This window comes from Orbicella faveolata, unplaced genomic scaffold (genome assembly GCF_042242905.1).
Source record: "Orbicella faveolata isolate gen_17 unplaced genomic scaffold, um_ofav_v1 contig_3, whole genome shotgun sequence".
Lineage (NCBI taxonomy): Eukaryota > Metazoa > Cnidaria > Anthozoa > Scleractinia > Merulinidae > Orbicella > Orbicella faveolata.
In genome coordinates this window covers 13,427,645-13,446,572 of record NW_028301558.1, presented here as the reverse complement: position 1 = coordinate 13,446,572, position 18,928 = coordinate 13,427,645, and the positions used below count along the sequence as shown (strand labels likewise).

Genomic DNA, 18,928 nt, shown 5'->3' with positions numbered 1-18,928 from the left:
ATCACGTGTCTAACCAATTGAACCACCGTCGTGATTTGGTGAACGCGACTTTTCCCGCGCATGGGTTGGGTCGCATTTTTTCCCTCAATCGAGGCTTGCATGTACTGAAAAATTTTCTTTGATAGGTGTCTCTCGAAAAACGTTTCGATATCTTTACGATGTCATTATCAAGTTGCAAAATGCAAAGTCAGAGTGTGTGCCCAGGGAATGACATCTGAAAATGTCCGAATGTAATTCGAAAGGTTTTCAAGTTTTTTTTTTTTGACTTTGCTAGGGTGAGTTCCTTTGACCAGAAGTATCGCGGTTGCCTCCCAAAACTTCTCTCACGATTTTCACTGATCATTGCTTTTTAAAATCTATGTGCAGAAAACAACTTTCGTTAACCACAAGGGGCCTTAAGGCGATTGCAATCAATAATACTCATTGTTACAAGACTAAGTTAGTTCAGAGGTCCAATAACTATCAAAATAAAATCAAACGAGATTGCTTCTTTTCCGGTCCAACATTCTCTCAGCACTGAACCGCAGTGTTCCGAATGATGCCACACGATCACCCTTGAAGATTTTTTTGGTTGTTTTATAGCTAACGTCTCTGAAAGAACTTGCTTTAAACATAAAAGGTTCCTTTCTCTTTTTCTTCCAACTCTCTTTCCCTTCTGGTTTGTTTAACATCAGGTGTGAGTGTGCACCTACTCTGCTACCAATCAGATTCGCGCGCTTTTTTCAGTCCGTTATCGTAGCATTTTTTCGAAACATTTTAGTCATGTAAAGACCGCCACACACTAGCCGACTTTTTGTCGGCCGACGATAAATCTTCACTTGTCGGCTAGTGTGCGGTGAATTCAGACAAGTCTGCGACAAGATCGGGGCTTGTAGGGCGATATCTGATAGTGCTAGATCTCAAAATGTATTGTCGGGCCTTGTCGGCTAGTGCGGTGGACCAAGACAATTTGTCGGGGCTCGCGCGCGCCTCAACCAATTAGGAAATGTCATGAGAGTCACGTGAGTGGAATAGGCTCCATCTTGGTTTTGGATGACTCGGCCCCAAGCCTCAAAGTGACTAGTCGCGACGAAAAATCGGCTGGTGTGCAGCTCGCTGATGGCCCGACAAATTTTAACCCGATTTGACCCCGACAAAAAATCTGCAGTTCTACGACAAAAAATCCGCTAGCGTGCGGCAAAAACTCTCACAAAGCAAGCTTGCTCGCGACCGTACTGGCAGAATATCAGCCCTCACCTCGCAGTCTTTTTTTGCACGGACCGAGCGCACTGTGAAGACCCCAGGCCGATATTGTCCAAGTACGACCCTCACGCTTGGTTAAAAAGATGTATTAATTAGAACCTACGGCAACCTCCTCGGCTGTATCCTTACAACATACTAAACCTCTTCCCCGTAGTATTGAATTTTGGGTGTGGACAAAGACCGGATAACAACACAGGGGAAACGAACATTTCCTCTGATTTCTTTACTTTTCGGTGACTATGAAGATTGGGCCAGAACAAGCTCGACGGATAAAATTCGTCGGAATGAAACACGGTTTGTGATAGGATGACTGCATAACACTTCAATTGAGGACCATCTGCGTATTTGTCCAGAATAAGCTATGAAGACAATTCTCAATTTCACGTTTTTACTTACGCAAAACACATTGCTACCGGGTGACTTTTTCGGCAGCTTTTTGAGCTATTGCTGAAAACGGTAATAAAACCAACACTGTACTAAAAAAGAAGGGAAATACAAAATATAGTTCAAAGCTATCACAAATTTACGTTGACTACAATTCTTTCGAAAGGATTTACTCCGTATCGGAAACATTCCAGCCACGACGGCAGGTAAGTGTAAAAATCTATTATCTTTTTATGGGAAGTATTAGCAATATCTTTGTTTGCTTAAGTGTTCTATTGTAACCAATCATAACAACCATGTTTATCGACCAATAGACCCATTTCAGTAATTCTCAATCTGGAGGACAAAACAGTGGTTGTTCTCTCCCCTGAGAGAAACAAATCTTTCAAATGCAAAACAATCTTATGGTTTTGTCCTCCAGATTGGGAATTAACTGAAAGGGGTCTTATGGTGCCCATTCATAATTTAGGTAACGTCAATCGTGATTTGGGCTAAGAAATATATTTTTGGCGCTTACGACTGCTTCAGCGTTTTTGCCTCAATTTAGTTGTTTTACGTTGTATTACGTTATTTGCCGCCGTAGCAACTGGATAGGCGTAGCTTCTTACTAGACTACTCTGGTTCCCGTTCCGCGCTAGTCATTAAAAACATATGGCTCACTCTACAGCGTATTACAATTGCATCTATGGCAATGCGAACATTTTCAAGGCAAACAATACAGTGCAACTGAAATAATAGCGAGTAAGACCGTAGGAAAAGTGGAATGGCATTGTACAATTTGATCTCAATGGCGGAACAATGGCCAATTCCCGTTATGAGACGTGCCTGTAGGGAATCATGGTAGTTGTATTCTTCAGAACAAATATCCGGTCCAAGATGATGAATACAACTACCATGATTCCCTGCAGACATGTATCAAAGAAGGAATGGGCCATCAGGAGTCATAGCAACCATTAAAATCCGCTTTAAAAGCATAGCTCTGCCCATGTTGCACAGTATTTCATTTTTTGCACGTGCTTATTTCTGAGCAGATGGACAGCTGTCAATCATCATTTTTGAAATTATCTCGATCTTCAAACTGCTTATCCACCGTCCAGGACAGCGCGCTCAAAAAGCCCGGTAGCGTGATTGTAGGAGTCTGGGGAGAAGACAAAACAGTAAAAAAAAATTTCAAACAAGCTCAATGAATTGACAGAGATCGAGGAGAAATTAGAGACGAAAAATCAGAAGTGACCAAAAGATCCATGACAATCCACAGCTTTAATAGAGCTCAGTCACGGTATTTTGAGTTATTTTGGCCACGTACAAAATTGCATTTAAATTGAAGGAAACCTGAAGATAGTAGTTCAGTAAGATAGAAAAACACCAAAGAGATAATAATAAACATGCAGTCAAGGATCAAGGATGGTTTTAAAAGGATGGATTAATTTAGGCTAAACTTTTCAAGATGCGCAAAGCACCTTTAACCGGCGTGCAGATAAAGTCGTGTCCGATAGCTTCGGGCTTGTGGACTTTCCAGCCGGGCTCGTGAATTCTGTCCTAAACTTGTCCGACGGGCAAGTGAAGTTTTTTGAGGACATTCAAATTACAGAAGTACTGTTAGAATTTATACTCGTAAGAAATTTTCTGGGGATTAGTAAGAATGACTTTCGGGTTACTGGTTAGTGTATCATAGATATACCTTGCCCGAAGAGCGAGCTCAAAAATAAGTTTTTTTCCGAAAGAATGGAATGGAACTAAGCGACCGAAATTTACCTGAATATGTCGTGCGTGGGCTAAAAACGGGATCTTTCTGAGAGTCCGGCCACTCAACTCGTGACTTTTCCTACAGCAAGAAACCAGAAATACCAACAATATTATAAGAAAATAAACAATTACAAATGCCATGTCCCTCTTTCGCTAAGTCGAGAGAGCCTGTGTAGCGTGCGAGAGCATTGGGTTTTTTTCGGCTCTAGTTTCACGCACAAGAGCCAAAAAAAAAATAGACCGAAAAACAACGCAACCAGAATTTCGCGCGTCTTTCTTTACTGGTGCTTTTTGTTTTGGTGTCAAGCTCGACGAGCTAAGCAAAAGAGGAACGGCCGGTTTGCATATAGTAAGCTATACTAAGAAGAAATTAAAAATGGACACCAACATCTAAAAGCAAAATATAATGTATAAGGGTACAGAAACCTACCTGGCTATTTCAAGAAGCTCCAGGCTAAGATTTGTAGCGTCATTACTGACGAAACTGTAAAGAAAGTTAATATACAGAAGCTTGACGGAAATCTTTCTCGCTGTAATAAGTTATCGTTGTTCAAGTGATTCACGAGGAAAAGAAGACTGCGATGAAAGTTAAAGCGTGCTGAAGTTAGAGTCACCATACTTCGGTTGAGTGAGACGTAAAATGTTGAGCAAGAGAAAAACGAGTGGGTTCACTGCACGGTTATGGACATTTTATGCCCTCATTTCCATGGTTCGCATAAGACGGCAGACCAAGGAAAAATACCAAAAAACGTCCTCAGTTTGTTTTTGTTGTTGTCCAGGGTTCGTACCCTTTTTCAGAAACAAATTTCCAGGACTTTTCCAGGATTTTCCAGGACTCAGATTGATTTTTCTCAGACTCTAAAATTCACATTAACCCTTTCACTCCCAAGATCTTAATGTTAATTCTCCGTACTGTCTGCCATACATTTCATAGTTTTTTACTTGAGTTTAACAGAGTTCCAGAACTTTCCAGGACCAGTAGCCCTTTTCCAGGACTTTCCAGTCCTGGAAAATGCCGCAATAAAATTCCAGGACTTTCCAGGTTTTCCAGGACCCGTACGAACCCTGTGTTGTTGTTGTTGTTTTACAGCAATCAGAGTGATTGCAGCACTTGCCTACATTCCACACGAAAAAGTACATGTGAGTTGCCGGGAAAGAGACACTGGATTGTTGACACAAGATCTAAAAAGACTCATTGGAACTTCACTTACCGCAATACCTCCAAGTCTCTGTAAAGGCGATTTTGTTGAGAAGAAGGGAAAGGAAAACAGTGTCAATACGTTAAAAAAATTCATTTGAAATGTAAGGAGGCAGAGTAAAAAAAAAATCAATGAGATTTAGCAAACCTTATGCCGAGTATCTGCTGTATAGGTGAGATAATTCCAGCCTGCAGGAAAAATAATGAGAAAACAACACAGTGATTCAATGTGACAACTCGATTATATAGCATTAAGAATTCAGTAGGTATCAAATTTATTACCCTCATAAGTTCAGTTATACAGGAGTGATAAATGGAGAATATCGCATTAACAGATGGAGGTCCAATGTACTGTTTGATATCTGCCCTGTGGATATTAATAAAAGTATTATTTACAAACAACTTTACGAATTAATCTTGTTTGTTTTCTTTTTTGAACATTTGTTGTAGAAAAACATTAGACATTTAGACATTACTAAAGACATTTAGACATTACCGGTAACTAAAGACATTTAGACATTAACTAAAGATAATACTAATGTGACACTTTTTGCTTCATAAGATCTGTGTCCATAAATGATTCTGAACTATAAGCAATAGAGTTTGCAAATTGATATCTTGCACCTAGGGACCGTTCATTTTTTATGAGGGAGGGGGGGCTGGTGGGATTTAGGAAGCACCATTTAAAAATCGCATGACCCCCCCCCCTCCGCTTACCAATTTTTTCACATGCCCCCCCCCCTTATAGCGGTCCTTTTTTGGGATGACCCCCCCCCCAAAAAAAATTGAACAAACAATATTTAGATTTCAACTTTTTTTAATATTTCTCTATTATCCCCCACTTCACGTTATTGTGCTCACTATGAAGACAATATTTACAATCCCTATACTACAGAGAGCTGTTGTTTGAAAAACAAATCAAAATAAAGAAAATTCAATTTCGGATCTCCTAGTTATGGCCCCCATGAACGTGTGGCATTTGGTCTCTCACTGGCATTTTCATCATCTGAATTGATGAATGCCCACAGTTTTAATGTAAAACAGATCAAATGTATAGAAGCTAAGTTGACGAAGGTCACGCAGGACATGGAAGCACTAGAAAATAAGAGCAATTATAACAGCATATTCAAGGGCATCCTCAAACAGCACATCAACAAAAGGAGAAGGAAAAAAGAAAACCGCAGAAAGTCAAATGAAAGAAAGCGGAAGCGGACTGAAAACAACGTCCAACGAGTTTATGGAATCTGTGTTGGAAACCCGCTAGGAAATGATCTTCCACAATGCCTCGTGTACCCTCCTAGAACGGCCGTCCTGGAAGAGTGTATTAAAGTTGAGGATGTCGCCACGTCGTTATTTAGAAGAGATGGGCCATACATCGCACAGCTCTTGGAAGGGAATTATTTCACCAATGCTGCAAGAAGCAGAATCACCACCAACCTTGAGCAGGAAGTCAGAGATTATGTTTACACCTTCATGTACCCTGAAGAGTACACCCTGATGGAAACCATTGCTGCTTCTTGCAGCATTGGTGAAAGAGACTCCCATAGCAGCACAAGCGGCGACGAAGAACTCGACAACAGCGAAGATGAAGATGAGTGCCAGTGAAAGTTGCATTCGAAAATAACAGTGTTATATACTTCTTTTCAGTAGCTACAAATGCTTTTTCTCGCCAAACGTTTTTTTAAAGCAGAAGGAAAGTTTGTAATAAATTTGTATCCTGCCTTCTATGTTTATTCTATAGCAATTTTTTTGATATTCAAACATTATGCCATTTTAAAGTTTTACTAAAATATTTCACGTGAGCCCCCTTTTCCCTTATTTTTTTGGAAAGGGGCCCCCCTCGAAAGCCATTTTTTTTTCACACGCCCTCCCCCAAATCCCACCAGCCCCACCTACCTCATAAAAAATGAACGGTCCCCTAAGTGTTGTCTACTGCAGGAGTTGCCACCCTGTCCATAAGGAAGCTTACTGACCTACTCAGCTACATGTAGCTTGTGAGATTAGTAAGTGTCAAAATACAATATATTTGTAATTTCATTTATCAACATACCTGTCAACAAATGCTAAGTCAATAGCTCCCGTAACATTGGAGGTGGTGAGAATGATTACATTGGGAAATCTGAAACATCATCAAAGAGAACTACAGAAACTGCAGTAGTGTTGTTACTTACCACCCACCCCTGAATGCCATGCTTATCAGTTTCCCACCCTGGATGGCATGCTAGTCAGTCCCCATATTATATTATGTTGTGAAAGAATCAAATAGCTGTTATCTACCCCCGTCCCACCCCCACGCCTGATTGGCATGCTATTCAGTAACCCCAACCCCGATGACATGCTAGTCAGCCCTCAAATTCAAGAATCAGGAACCTGGATGTGCTGTTAAATACCCCCACCCACTCCCAGTAAGTTTCCCTTTCTCCCCCACCCCCATCCCCTGGATGGCATGGTAGTCAGTCCCAAAATTGATTTTATATGTATAGGAATGAATAATTTGTTAACTGCAATTAAATTTAAATTATCAAGGATATTATCTGAAAAGCTAGTTAACAATCTTATTCCCAGGGCTTTTCCCTTAGAAATTAGGAGGGCTGGGAATGAGGTTGGCTAGTTATTTAAATCATAAATGATATATATGTCAAGAGCACCTTTTAATGTGATCAATTTGAGTAAGCAGAGCATTAACTACTCTTATTGCATCTGATGGCTCTTGGCCCTGCATTGCTGACTTACGAGCTGCAGTCAAACTTTCAACCTGCAACAACAAATACACGTATACCTCAAAACTAATTATGTGCAAATCAGATATGATTTGAAAGAGGATTAGTGAGCGAGTAATAGGCACGTTAATTTTCTAATAGGTGTATAGGACTACATGGTTGCAGCCATCAGCATGCATTGCAGGCCTATAACAGAATTGTAGGTGTGCAATGTGTGCAGAGAGTCAGAAGTTAAAAGTTGTCAAAAGTAGCTAGCTTGCCATAAAAAATATCTCTGAAAATACTGAGTGCTGCCCACTACAAAACATTCTCCATCTACTTGAAATGGTCAGGAAAGCCCCGCGTCTATTTCATGATGTCAGCCACCTTAACTCTACTGGGCTTCTTTAGAAAAAGATGGAAAAATCTGCTACCTGCTCCAGCAACATGGCTGCCTATTTCAAATCGTTGTGATAACTCTAAGAGCATAGATTATGTAGCAGTTGTCCTAAGTTTTGCAAGCATTGTAGGGTAAGGCACATTAGTATTTAAGAACTTCAAAATACCTCGTCAATCAAAACACAAACAAGTGCATCTTTGTCATCAATTAATTCTTGGATTTTCTGGAACATTTTCATTACCAATTTACCACTCTGTTAAAGAGAAAAGGAAAATTTTATTAGGAAACAAACAAATAACAATTTCATCAATTCAGCTAGCTAGGCCCTTAGAATTCTGCTATGAAAATGAACAAATGAAACCAGACATGTCAATAGAACAGCATTATAAAAGTTATTTAATTATGATTCTATTTATTTAAAAACTTGCCTCAGAAAACCACTTTGAAAACAGACTGTGACTATTTATTTCAATCAGCTGGCCATAAGAATATCTAGGATAAAAAATATTAAATATCTTAGTTCGGTGGCAAATGTAATAGGAACCTGCTTGCAACAAATACATTTACTTGTAAGTTTAGACAGTTAATTTAATTGCCTAATATTAGATATGATAAATACATGTATGTACACAGATTAAACTGTACTTACCGATCTGACAATCTGATGCTCAGCTTTTGAGCCAGAGCTTTACAGAGAGATGTTTTACCAGTTCCCGGTGGACCTACAAAAAAGTTATTAAACTCCCTTTAAATACTGATTCTTCAGCACTACATATTTACTTTTATTAATAATATTCCCATGGTCACTAGTTTCACAGAATTATGTCAGATTTCTGTTGGACTGTTTTGTGGGTCTTCTCTTTGTCACACAACTGTAGATGCTCTCTACCCTGTGAATGTAGTGTTGCACAGTACAGAGAGGACCACACATGGCCTAGCTTCAAAAGGTTTCTTTTAGGGACATAATTTAGTTAGGGCAAGGTATGATACATACTCTATAGTTTTATAGAAGACCTGTCAACAGTACAGGGACACAAAATGATTGTAGTCCTTACCGTGAAGAAGTATAACTCGATTCCATGATATTACATTACTATTTACACCCCTGAGTAAAAAGGGAACAAAAAAATTATGATCATAACCCTTTTCACAGATATTTTTCTTTCAACAAGGAAATGAAGAGAATGCAAAAATGTGCATGAAAGTTACAAAACCAGGATGCAAAACAAAATAATGGCTTATGGCCTGCAAGGGTTATTAATTTAATTTTTTTTCCATGCAAGTAAAGTTCAACCTTTGCTTCCCAACGCACACTAGTTAACAGACACGTATGTCATGCATAGATGGTACATGCAAGAGTCTCCAAGCGTTTTCGCCATTTTCTCCTGAACACAACAATTTGCTGGTACCAAGTTGTACATAGTCTTCTTCGCAGCCGTTATTAGGGTCATCACACAACGCTTTCTCCATTGCATGAAAACCCTAATAATGGCTGCAAAGTAGTTTAACTTTACACTGCAGAGTAAAGTGTCTGCCCTAAGAACTCAACAAGACAGCTGAGACCAGGTCCCAAACCACTGACAGTCAGATTTCAAGTGGTATAATTGCCAGTACCAGTACCTAACCCCCACATTGCCACTGAAAGTATCTAGATTGCATAATCTATAAAATGTTATGTATTTATTAACATAGCTATGAGAATGATTCCTAACCTGTCTGAGAAGAGTAAAGTTGTCATCGCATAATTAATCAGCTGTAAAAGAAGAACAATGAAACTTGCGTATATTGAATAACTTGATAACAATTTATTCTGGACATAATGACGGTAAAACTATCTAACTGTTTTCTTACCTGGGCTTTTACATCTGAATCAAATATCAAACTATCCCAGATTCCATGAAAATCCTCTGAGAAAAAAATTAAAATTTTTGAATTTACATTTTGTTCCTAGAGTTTCTGTAATATAACTGTCAAAATTGATCCCCAAAGTCTTTGAATTATGTCTCTCTATATAGATGAAACAATACATTTGAAATCAAAGTATTTACATGGGAATTTAATATTGAACAACTCTCCTACATATACATGTATGTATTTCAATCACTAACATGTGATTTCTGTAAACTGCTACTGCATGTCAAACCTGAGGGGCCTGTGCCATTGACAATAATTTCTTTCCCTATTACTCAAATTTCTGTCTGGGTCTCAAACCAAGCCACTCTGGAAAGTTTTCAGGAAGGTTATGTCACTTATTATAAATTTTGTGTTATGTTTTCACCCCTTTCAAAATGGTGAACGACCAAAAAGCCTACTGTATGTGCAAGTAACAAAAGCAAATCATTTCCCTCTTCTAGAAGTTCACATATAACATTCACTCTAAAAAGGACACATATCAAAACAGTCAAAGGTTGACTATGATGTATACCACAGGGAAGAAGCCAGTGATTGGCAGCTGCGATATCTTCTTCTAACTCTTCAGTAGCTGGCCCATCATCATGCAGCTGGAAAACATGGATTGCTAGCTTGCTGTTCTTGAGATTGCTCTGAAAAACAAGATCAACAATCATGATAATTATAATATAGCAAACAGTACATTTAATGGCTATACGTTTATGACCATTTTGACTCTAGGATGATGTGGTTTCCAAAATGAGTCCAATTTTTCTCACACCAGTCCCACCATGTAGACCCTTGGATGGACAAAGCTGTGTTCTAGAATCTCTGGTCAAAAATCCAACATGGGCAGCTACCTCATAAAAAAAAACCTCAAAAATTGAATTCTGTACAATTTATGAGAAGCATAGTTAAGACACTAGACAAAGGATTGCATCAACCAAATTTGAGCAATGTAGCTGTACTGGAAAATGTCTAGTCACATTTTCAACTTTGCATACGTTTGTCAATTACCTTTTATACGGCTTTGCAAGTTCAAGGAAATAATCATTACATACAAATGTAAGGAAGATTTAAAGCACAAATGGACGCATTCAATTTTTAATAAAAATATTTGCCATCCGATTTCCATACAAACACTCTAATTTCTGACAAGTGTTGCTTTCTTGTCAAGATGACTTCCAAAGGCTGTGATAAAATGACAAGTTATATTGACCCAATATAATTCCTTACCATAATTTCAGTATTCATATAATTATGGAACATAATCTGCAAATCATTAGCTGACCTGTCTGTCCTTGGACACCATCTCTGTATCACAGACACACACAGACTTAACATGCTCGGTTAAAAACCCATCTGTGAATTCTGTGAAAGTAGTGTCACCATAAACTGTTGCCTCGTACATCAAAAACTTCCTCACATGTTCTTTTATAACGCCTGGACGAGCCGTGCTATGAACACAAAAGATTGGAATTGAGTTCTGCTTCAATTGAACCTCTTCAATTCCACAGAAATTTAAAAATAAGCCTTGAAAAACGGAAAAATTATTGGACGCTTGTTTCTAAAGAAAGAGGAGATATAAGCTTATATAAATTATTCCGCAAAATCCGCTTTAATAAAAGTAATTCCAGATAACGAATGGTCAAAAATCCACTGAGCAAAGAACTTAAAACAGATATATATTCACCTGCAAGGATCTTGGAGAACTTCGACATGGTAAATAAGAGGAGCCTGCGATGGGAGAGCCTCAGAGAGATCGTGGACTTGCTCCATAATAGTGATTAATTTGACCTTGTGAAAGTTTTTATTGCTTCAAATCCGCGATACATCTTTAAATTTCAAACTTATTTACTGCGAAAAAATGTTTTTCGTACGTTCAAATTTTTGCGCCAAGAGGAAATGAGCCCGTAATTAATAACAGCGACTACTCTCAAAATTCACAGGCGCCAAATTAAAACATTGTTTCTGCATTATTTTCAACCAGCGGACAAACAAATAAAATAAGCGTAGGCCATTACTACGCAGTTTCCGTTTCCGGAAGTTCCGCGCCATATTTTGAACGGAATATCTTGCAGGAAAAACATGTCACTTCCATCAGAAAAAGTTCACGAACTGAAGCAAATCATTCACAGCCACCTATCGCAAATGAACGTGCATTCCAGGATTAAGGAGTACGTAGACGAGTCTTTTAGAGGGGACGATCCTGAAAGCTCGGGAATCGATGAAGCGGGGTTGCTAAATGCTCTGAAAGAACGAGGTATCGTTGATGATGTGATGAACACCCTAAAATTCGAAGGCCTTGAAAGGGAACCGAGACGATCAAAAGATAAAGGGAGGCCAGACACTGTCGAAGAAATTCCCACAAGAGGTTAAGTAATCTGCTTTGGCAGCAGAAATGTTTGTATTAAGACAATCTGTTCGAGTAAAGCCAGCTTGCTGCAACTACGTTCGCTTCGCAGATTTTTAAACCGCTTATAGGAAGCTTGATGATATAAGCTTATGTTTAAGTTTTAATCGCATGTTGTGTTTCTTAGTTTAGTAGTTCTGTAGTCAATGTATTCACGACCGGCCGACGGTCGGACAGACAGACAGGTGGACAGACTGACTGACTGACTGACTGACTAACTGATTGATGGACAGACGGACTGAATAACGGACGGAGAAACAGTGGGACTGACGGACGGACAGACTGACTGACTGACTAACTGATGGATGGACAGACTTATTGAATGACTGATGGACAAACAGTTGGACTGACTGACGGACTGACAGACTGACTGAAATAGTCTTAACTTTTCTTATGGCTATGTTCATAGTTGTAATGACATGCCATGGATTTGATGAAAGAGGAAATTGAATATCAAAATGTTGAGGAATTATGTGACAAGCAGAAATATGCAACCCAAGGCATTTTTCATTTTTATGAATGATACACAATGTAGATGATTAACATTATTTTCTTGTATGTTGCAGTTGGAGTGGATCCCACCAAACGTTACCTATATCTTCAGATTCTTGGTGGAAAAGCATTTTTGGAACATCTACAAGATCCTGAACCAATGCCAGGAAAAGTTACATCTACGTTTACCTTATATGTTCACTTTAAAGGACAGAGATTTCGATCCAGGCCTGTTCCTTGTGCATGTGAACCAGACATAAATGAAGGTTAATCCACATATTTTTAATTATAGTTGGATGTAAAGTTGGGCTGAGAAGGCTACAGGCCTCTCCTTCCCCATGTTCATCTGCTTTGTCTTGGAAATTGGGGAGGGTAGGTTTGAACTTTTTTGGGTGACTGTTCAAACCTATCAGAGTTATGCTCTTTTTGCAAATTCCACTGCCCCTGTGTCCAGATTTCCTGGATCGTTGGCTTTTGGGCTTTGGACACTCACCTTGATTCATGTTCTGTAATATTGATACCCTCTTGGGATTGGATGCTGGGCTATCACAAGTCTTCCCCGTTGCCATTTTACATGCCATTTTACATGAGGGCGACTTGTTTTACCTAAAAAAACAACACACAATATTGAGCTACCATAATGATTTGATTTAGGGTCCTCCTTCCAGTAAGGTCCCCTTTGTAATAACAGTTCCCCTGAAGTGATGTTTTCATAATAAGGGGCCCTATTCTAATAACTGACCCCATCCATTAATCAACCACATCCGATAAGTGCCCCCATACAGTAAGTACCCCCATTGCAAAATTGACATTTAAGACAGTGACATAGAATAGACTGATTACTCAAGTGAATAATATTATTATGAATTCTGCTCATTTGAATGTAATGAAAGAAAGAAATGCCTCATTCCTTACAAGTGCCCCCTCTTCAATAAGTGCCTTCCCTTGAGCTACCAAAAATAATCAGCACCCTCGGCACTAAATTGAAATATTAACAACAAGTCAAACCCTTGACCTCTCTTGAATGAGATTTAATTATTAGCTTCTGCTTCTCCTATATAATCACTAACATGGACCTTTTCCCACAGGCTTTTTATTAGAACTGCAGAAAGATGGAGGCAAAATGGCTGACTCAGCAACTCTGTTATCACTATCAGATCACATTCATCTAGTCCTTATTAAAACAGATCCTTCAGGGGACACAACACTTATTGGTTCACATTTTCTCACATGGAGAGACATTCTGTCTTCAGCAAATGGACGGCTAGCATGTTCTGTTGAAATTAACGGTGTTGGAGCTGAGGCTAAAGTACCTATGGGAATATTAGACACAAAATTTGAAATAATTCCAAGACTGAGTCAGGTAAAGGTGCATTCTAGCATGGCTACATAGGTTGGCTTTATTTAATTATTAATTATTAACTTATTTAATTTGTAATTGGCTGGGAGCAGGTTAATTCACCGTTAATTTTTGATTGGCACTGCAGTGCAAATTAAAACTCATGCATTCGCGATTTACACATTCATAATTTTTAGTCTATTTGGTTAAATTTTAGGTTTTGAAACAAAGCCCAATTACTCAAAGTTAAATAAAGTATTTATCTATTTATCTTCAACAAGGTAATATGAGAGCTATCATCTTTTATTGATAATAACAATGTTTAAAAAAATTACAGATCTTAACCAAAGATGTCATAACAGCACAAGTTAACTTGGAACACTCCAGAATTGCCGAGAGAGAAAGACTTTTCTTAGTTTATGCAAAACAGTGGTGGAGGGAATTTCTGCAGATTCGTGCATCACACAGTAACAGACTTGTTAAAATTTTTGCTCAAGATGAGTGTGGTACAAATCGTCCAGTGTGTTCGTTTGTGTGTCCTCTTCGTGCAGGGAGACTGCTCGACAGTCCTCGACAGGCTGCAAGGTTTGTTAGTCTGTTGGGGTATGAGCATGCGCCATCAGTTGGTGGTGGAAAGGCAGAGATGTGGAGCAGTTTACATGCATTTCTGTGCAAAGGCAAAGGGGTAGGTCAACGTTTTAAGGAAAAAAAAGATGATGGTGATGGAAGACCGGAGTGAGGAACTCCGCTACTGAGGGATGGACCATTATTTTATTGAGGGGGGCGGGGGCGGGGGTGCTTGGACAATTTCCCCCAAAAAATCCCTGCACAGGAAAAATGGTGAAAGAGAGCGACGAGCCTACTGGGAATAGTATCAAGCTAAAAGTGGGGTACAACACTTTTTTACTGAATTCCCTTTTAGCATTTGTCGTGTATGCCTTTAGAATGATATGAAGCCACTCTTTTATTATCCGGAAACCTTTCTAACCTGGAAGTTTCAGTTTAATTGGAATGTTATAAATATATGTAAATATGTTATGAGGAAAATTAAATCTGCGAACACAGATAATATACATGTGATCGTTGTCTCTCTCACTTCCTCCAATTTTCTGACATTCCTAATTAAACTGGTCTTTGTTTTTGTTTACTTTTCACATCAAGGACTGTGAGGACCACGCAGTTCTGTTGTGTAGTCTCCTGCTGGGTTTTGGCCTCAATGCGTATGTCTGTGTCGGCACCAAGGCTAAAGGTGCAGCCCACACTTGGGTTATGACAATCAGCCCCGAGGGAGAAGTCGCCTTTTGGGAGAGTTTGACCGCTCACAGGTGTGTAAACATTTCCTAGATTTGAAACCAAACTCATTGTTTTATATTGTCATCTGAAAACCTTTCTATCGGACTGTCACTGAACTCAGTGACGGTTTTTATAAGTTCAGCGCCGAAATATTACTCTTGATCTGACAGGTACGCGCATCGTCCTATTAACCCAGATGATCCTCCCGCCCTGAAGCAATCACGCGCTGATCACCCGTACAGGACAGTGGGATGTGTGTTCAACCACCGCTCCTTCTACGCCAACAGCCAGGTCAGACATCAAGTTAGCTTGAATGATCAGATCTTTCTATTACTCTGAAAGGGACTCTGGTGACGCCCGATTGCCTTCAAGGTGCATAACCTTGCACTGCACTTGCACTGCGCTACGGTGTTAAGCGTGTAAAAGATGAGGAGGTTTTCTGCATAAACAAATTTAGCAGTTGGTGTTTTTAAACACATACGCCATGTTAAAAAATGGCGTCGTTGCCGTTAGACTGCACTAAATTATTCTTGTATCAGACATTTTTTCGAGATTCAGCAGTGACAGAGATATCACGTTTATTGTTCATAGCCCACAGATTCGGTTGAGGTCTGTCAGTTTGAGCTTCAGAATGAAACGCGATGGAAGAGCATGAGTGAAGAAGCAATAAGATCTGTGTGTGGGCCTAAACTGCTGGTAAGAGTTAGTCTGTTATGATACCATAAAGCGGAGGATCCTCCCCTAGGTTTAGATGCATCTCAAGTATTCATAGAACACTTAGGATATTTCTTAACCCAGTTTCTCTAGGACTGGTTGGGAGGGCTCCTTGAACAGAACAGAGCAATAACCATTAGGCCGTTATTTCACTAATCCTATTCCTTATATATGCCTTAACGACGTTTGCTTGTCGTGTACTTGTCGTTCCTATCTTATTTATTGTTCGACAAAACCAATCGCCTGCCTTGTTTGCGTGTAATTTTTAATGTAGGTTGTGTAACGTGTCTGTCTCTATCGCCGCAGCCTAGTGGTCCAGTCTTTCCTCCTCTGTACCCTCCCAGTGTGGACTCGGCCCTAGTTAGTAATGACATGGAGCACGAGCTGAGGAGCCTGGTGACGGATCACAGAAGGGTAAAGCAATCAATTGAATGAGACAAGGAAAATAATCCTTCTTGGAGTTTCCAAAGTTTAACTAAGTTATTAACTTATAGAGTTCTCAATTTTTTTTATCCTAAGGATCTTGGCTTGAACACAACGTGGGATGACGAGCTAAGTTACATTCTAACTCCAGCGCTAGCTGCGTATGAATTGGAACACAGCACAGGAGTTTCCGCCGGAAATGAAGAGTTTCAACAAGCCATCAGAAGAGCAATCCCGGACGGGCATACCTTCAAAGGGTTTCCTATCCAGTTCGTACACCGCAATGCAAGACGGGCTTTTGCCACGTGTCTAAGGTGAGGTATCATACGAATATTATAAACTTGGATGCGCTTGCGCGGAGGCACAATGGCCTCATGGTTAGTGCGCTCGACTCCGGGTCGAACGGTCTGGGTTCGAGCCCTGGCTGGAAAATTTGTGTTGTGTTCCTGGGAAGGACACTTCACTCTCACACGGCAACAGGGCCTCTTTCTACCCAGGCTATAAATGGGTACCGACGAATTTAATGCTGGAGGTAACCCTGCGATGGGACAAGCATCCCATCCAGGGGGGAGTAAAAATACTTCTAGTCGCTTCATGCGACAGAGACGGAGATATGCACCGGCCTGACGGGCCACTTGGCTCTTGAGCAGACTACCTCACCTCACCTTACCTTACCTGCTTGTATGGTATCATACGGAGAGTCACAGAAACCGAGCCAAGTTAAAGGTGCGAGATTTTAAGGTGCCTCCCATTTCCATTCTCGCCATGGTTACCAGTGTCCTCACTTCCCAGTAAGTTCCTGTTGTTTTATAAATACTGTTCTACAAAATCAAACCATTGCCGGATTTTCTATCAACTTGCGGTGTTTTGGAATACTTCAAAGCATTATGGAGAACTATTTATTTTTGTTGACACTATCTTTAAATAACTTGTGCATTTTTGAAAGAGCGAAAAATTAATTTTTCAAAGGATTTGTCATTTCCAGGTCTCCGGTGTGCGAAGAGATCATTTGCTGCCGAGGAGATCACGTGAGGCTGGCAGTTCGGGTCCGAGTATTTACCTACCCTGAGAGCGCGTGCGCAGTATGGATCATGTTTGCTGTCAGATATCGGTCAATCTTGTGACCATAATTCTCTATTCCTGTGATATATTACTTTAGTATCACCCAACTAGTGCACCAATGCAAATCCTGCATTTTAATTGGTTACGCTACTAGAGGACTATTAGTAATAGTCCTCGAGCAGCGAACTTGGCGCAATCGAGCGTGACGCTTTCTTTCGTTTTATTTCCAAATAAATATTTCTTCAACTTGCATTTGCTAACTTTATTATTGCCTTTTCTGTCCGACTAGTTGGGTGATACTAAAACAATTAGACCCTTCGCCCTCAAGGACCACGGGTCTAATTGTTAAATAGGCATTTCACAGAATTGAACGCTGAATCCGGTCATTTCACAGCCCATCTCAATCTAATCACATGACAAAATCTAGTTGTTATAACAAACGCTAAGGATTCTTAGAGTATTTCCTATCAGATTTCGCCACACATTTCAAACTTGATCAGTTTCCATCGGGCGTACTATAAATGTTTCCGCGCTCTCGTACGACGTTTTACTTAGCCCACGCCACACGTTAGATTTAGACCTGGCAACCGACTTCTCATCCAGCTATCTGCTTATTTTTCGGCATGACCTTCCGATTCATTTCAATCTTGCCTAATTTTGACGACTCATCTTCTTCGAAGATATTCTTGGCTTTCAGCTGTGTTTTGCTTTCGCAGTAAGTGACGTAACGTAGTGTTATGTTATGTAACGTAACGACCGTTAGTCTGTCTATAGAGCCTCTAAAAACCGCAGGATGTTTGAAAAAGCCCGAACGCAAGGGGAAAGACTGAAATAGTTTCATCGTTTTTCGCCCGCTCTCGTGCGCTTGCGTCGCTCGCGTTCTCAAAGAAAAACAACTCGTAGCAAAAATATAAACTTCTGTGGAAAGACTAAACGACGGGAAGTGGATCTGTTTTATATTATTATCATTTTCTTGTATATATGTAACTTATAATCCTGGTATAACTAATGTAAATAAAATAAAAAAAAAAAAGATGTTTCATCAAACTAGTGAACGTCAGCCTGCGAACAGGCTCCCGGCGAGGGCGGAAAAAATTCGGCGAGAAAATTCGGAGAGAGAAGCGATCGGAGCAGGACGTTTATATTGTTTGTCCTTCGTTCGGGCTCGCCGGGAGCCTTTTCGCAGGCTAAGTGGACATTTGCAATTTGAATAGATAACGTAATGAAATATAATCTTTTCCATTTAATTCTGACGCGTTGTCATTAGTTTTAACAGCTTTATGACATCTGCTGGTTTTCCGGAATCTTCTGAGCTCTATAAATAGCAAATTGCGGTAAGTGCTTTTCTCTGCTCACGTCCGCGGAATAGGTTGAAGCACGTTCAAATTTAAGCTCGGACGGAAGCCGTTGAAACTTTTTTCTCTTTTTCATTTATTTTACGTGTGAAAAGAGTTTCATTTTTCATGCATCATCATGGTTGTAATAGTTAGCTTCTAATTAACTTCTCGTATTTATCGACTGAGGACATTGCACTAGGATTCCAAACCAAAATATGTCTTAGAATATTTGTCTTTATTTAAAATTTTCAGTTCAATAAAACGTGCTTATAGAGGCAGGTGCCAAGTATGACAGA

At 39.8% G+C, this 18,928-nt stretch overlaps 2 protein-coding genes across 2 annotated transcripts; one reads left to right on the top strand and one right to left on the bottom strand.

Annotated features, from left to right (window-relative positions):
- Window positions 1–1,613: 1,613 nt before the first annotated feature.
- On the bottom strand, window positions 1,614–11,482 carry LOC110048308 (pachytene checkpoint protein 2 homolog). The gene is made up of 17 exons (XM_020754094.2): window positions 11,253–11,482; window positions 10,851–11,016; window positions 10,095–10,212; window positions 9,521–9,576; window positions 9,382–9,422; window positions 8,725–8,774; window positions 8,319–8,391; window positions 8,098–8,161; window positions 7,836–7,922; window positions 7,219–7,325; window positions 6,621–6,689; window positions 4,853–4,937; window positions 4,719–4,759; window positions 4,584–4,601; window positions 3,803–3,856; window positions 3,382–3,451; window positions 1,614–2,764 (listed from the first exon to the last, which is right to left on the bottom strand). Exons 1-17 carry the CDS (start codon window positions 11,336–11,338, stop codon window positions 2,669–2,671), a joined length of 1,281 nt encoding a protein of 426 aa, XP_020609753.2. The 5' UTR covers window positions 11,339–11,482; the 3' UTR covers window positions 1,614–2,668.
- Window positions 11,483–11,590: 108 nt separating this feature from the next.
- Window positions 11,591–18,924, top strand: LOC110048307 (centrosomal protein of 76 kDa-like). Its single transcript, XM_020754093.2, has 10 exons — window positions 11,591–11,933; window positions 12,539–12,730; window positions 13,553–13,827; window positions 14,141–14,488; window positions 14,965–15,128; window positions 15,267–15,387; window positions 15,688–15,792; window positions 16,117–16,224; window positions 16,330–16,547; window positions 17,219–18,924. Exons 1-10 carry the CDS (start codon window positions 11,648–11,650, stop codon window positions 17,355–17,357), a joined length of 1,956 nt encoding a protein of 651 aa, XP_020609752.1. The 5' UTR covers window positions 11,591–11,647; the 3' UTR covers window positions 17,358–18,924.
- The last annotated feature ends 4 nt before the right edge of the window (window positions 18,925–18,928 follow it).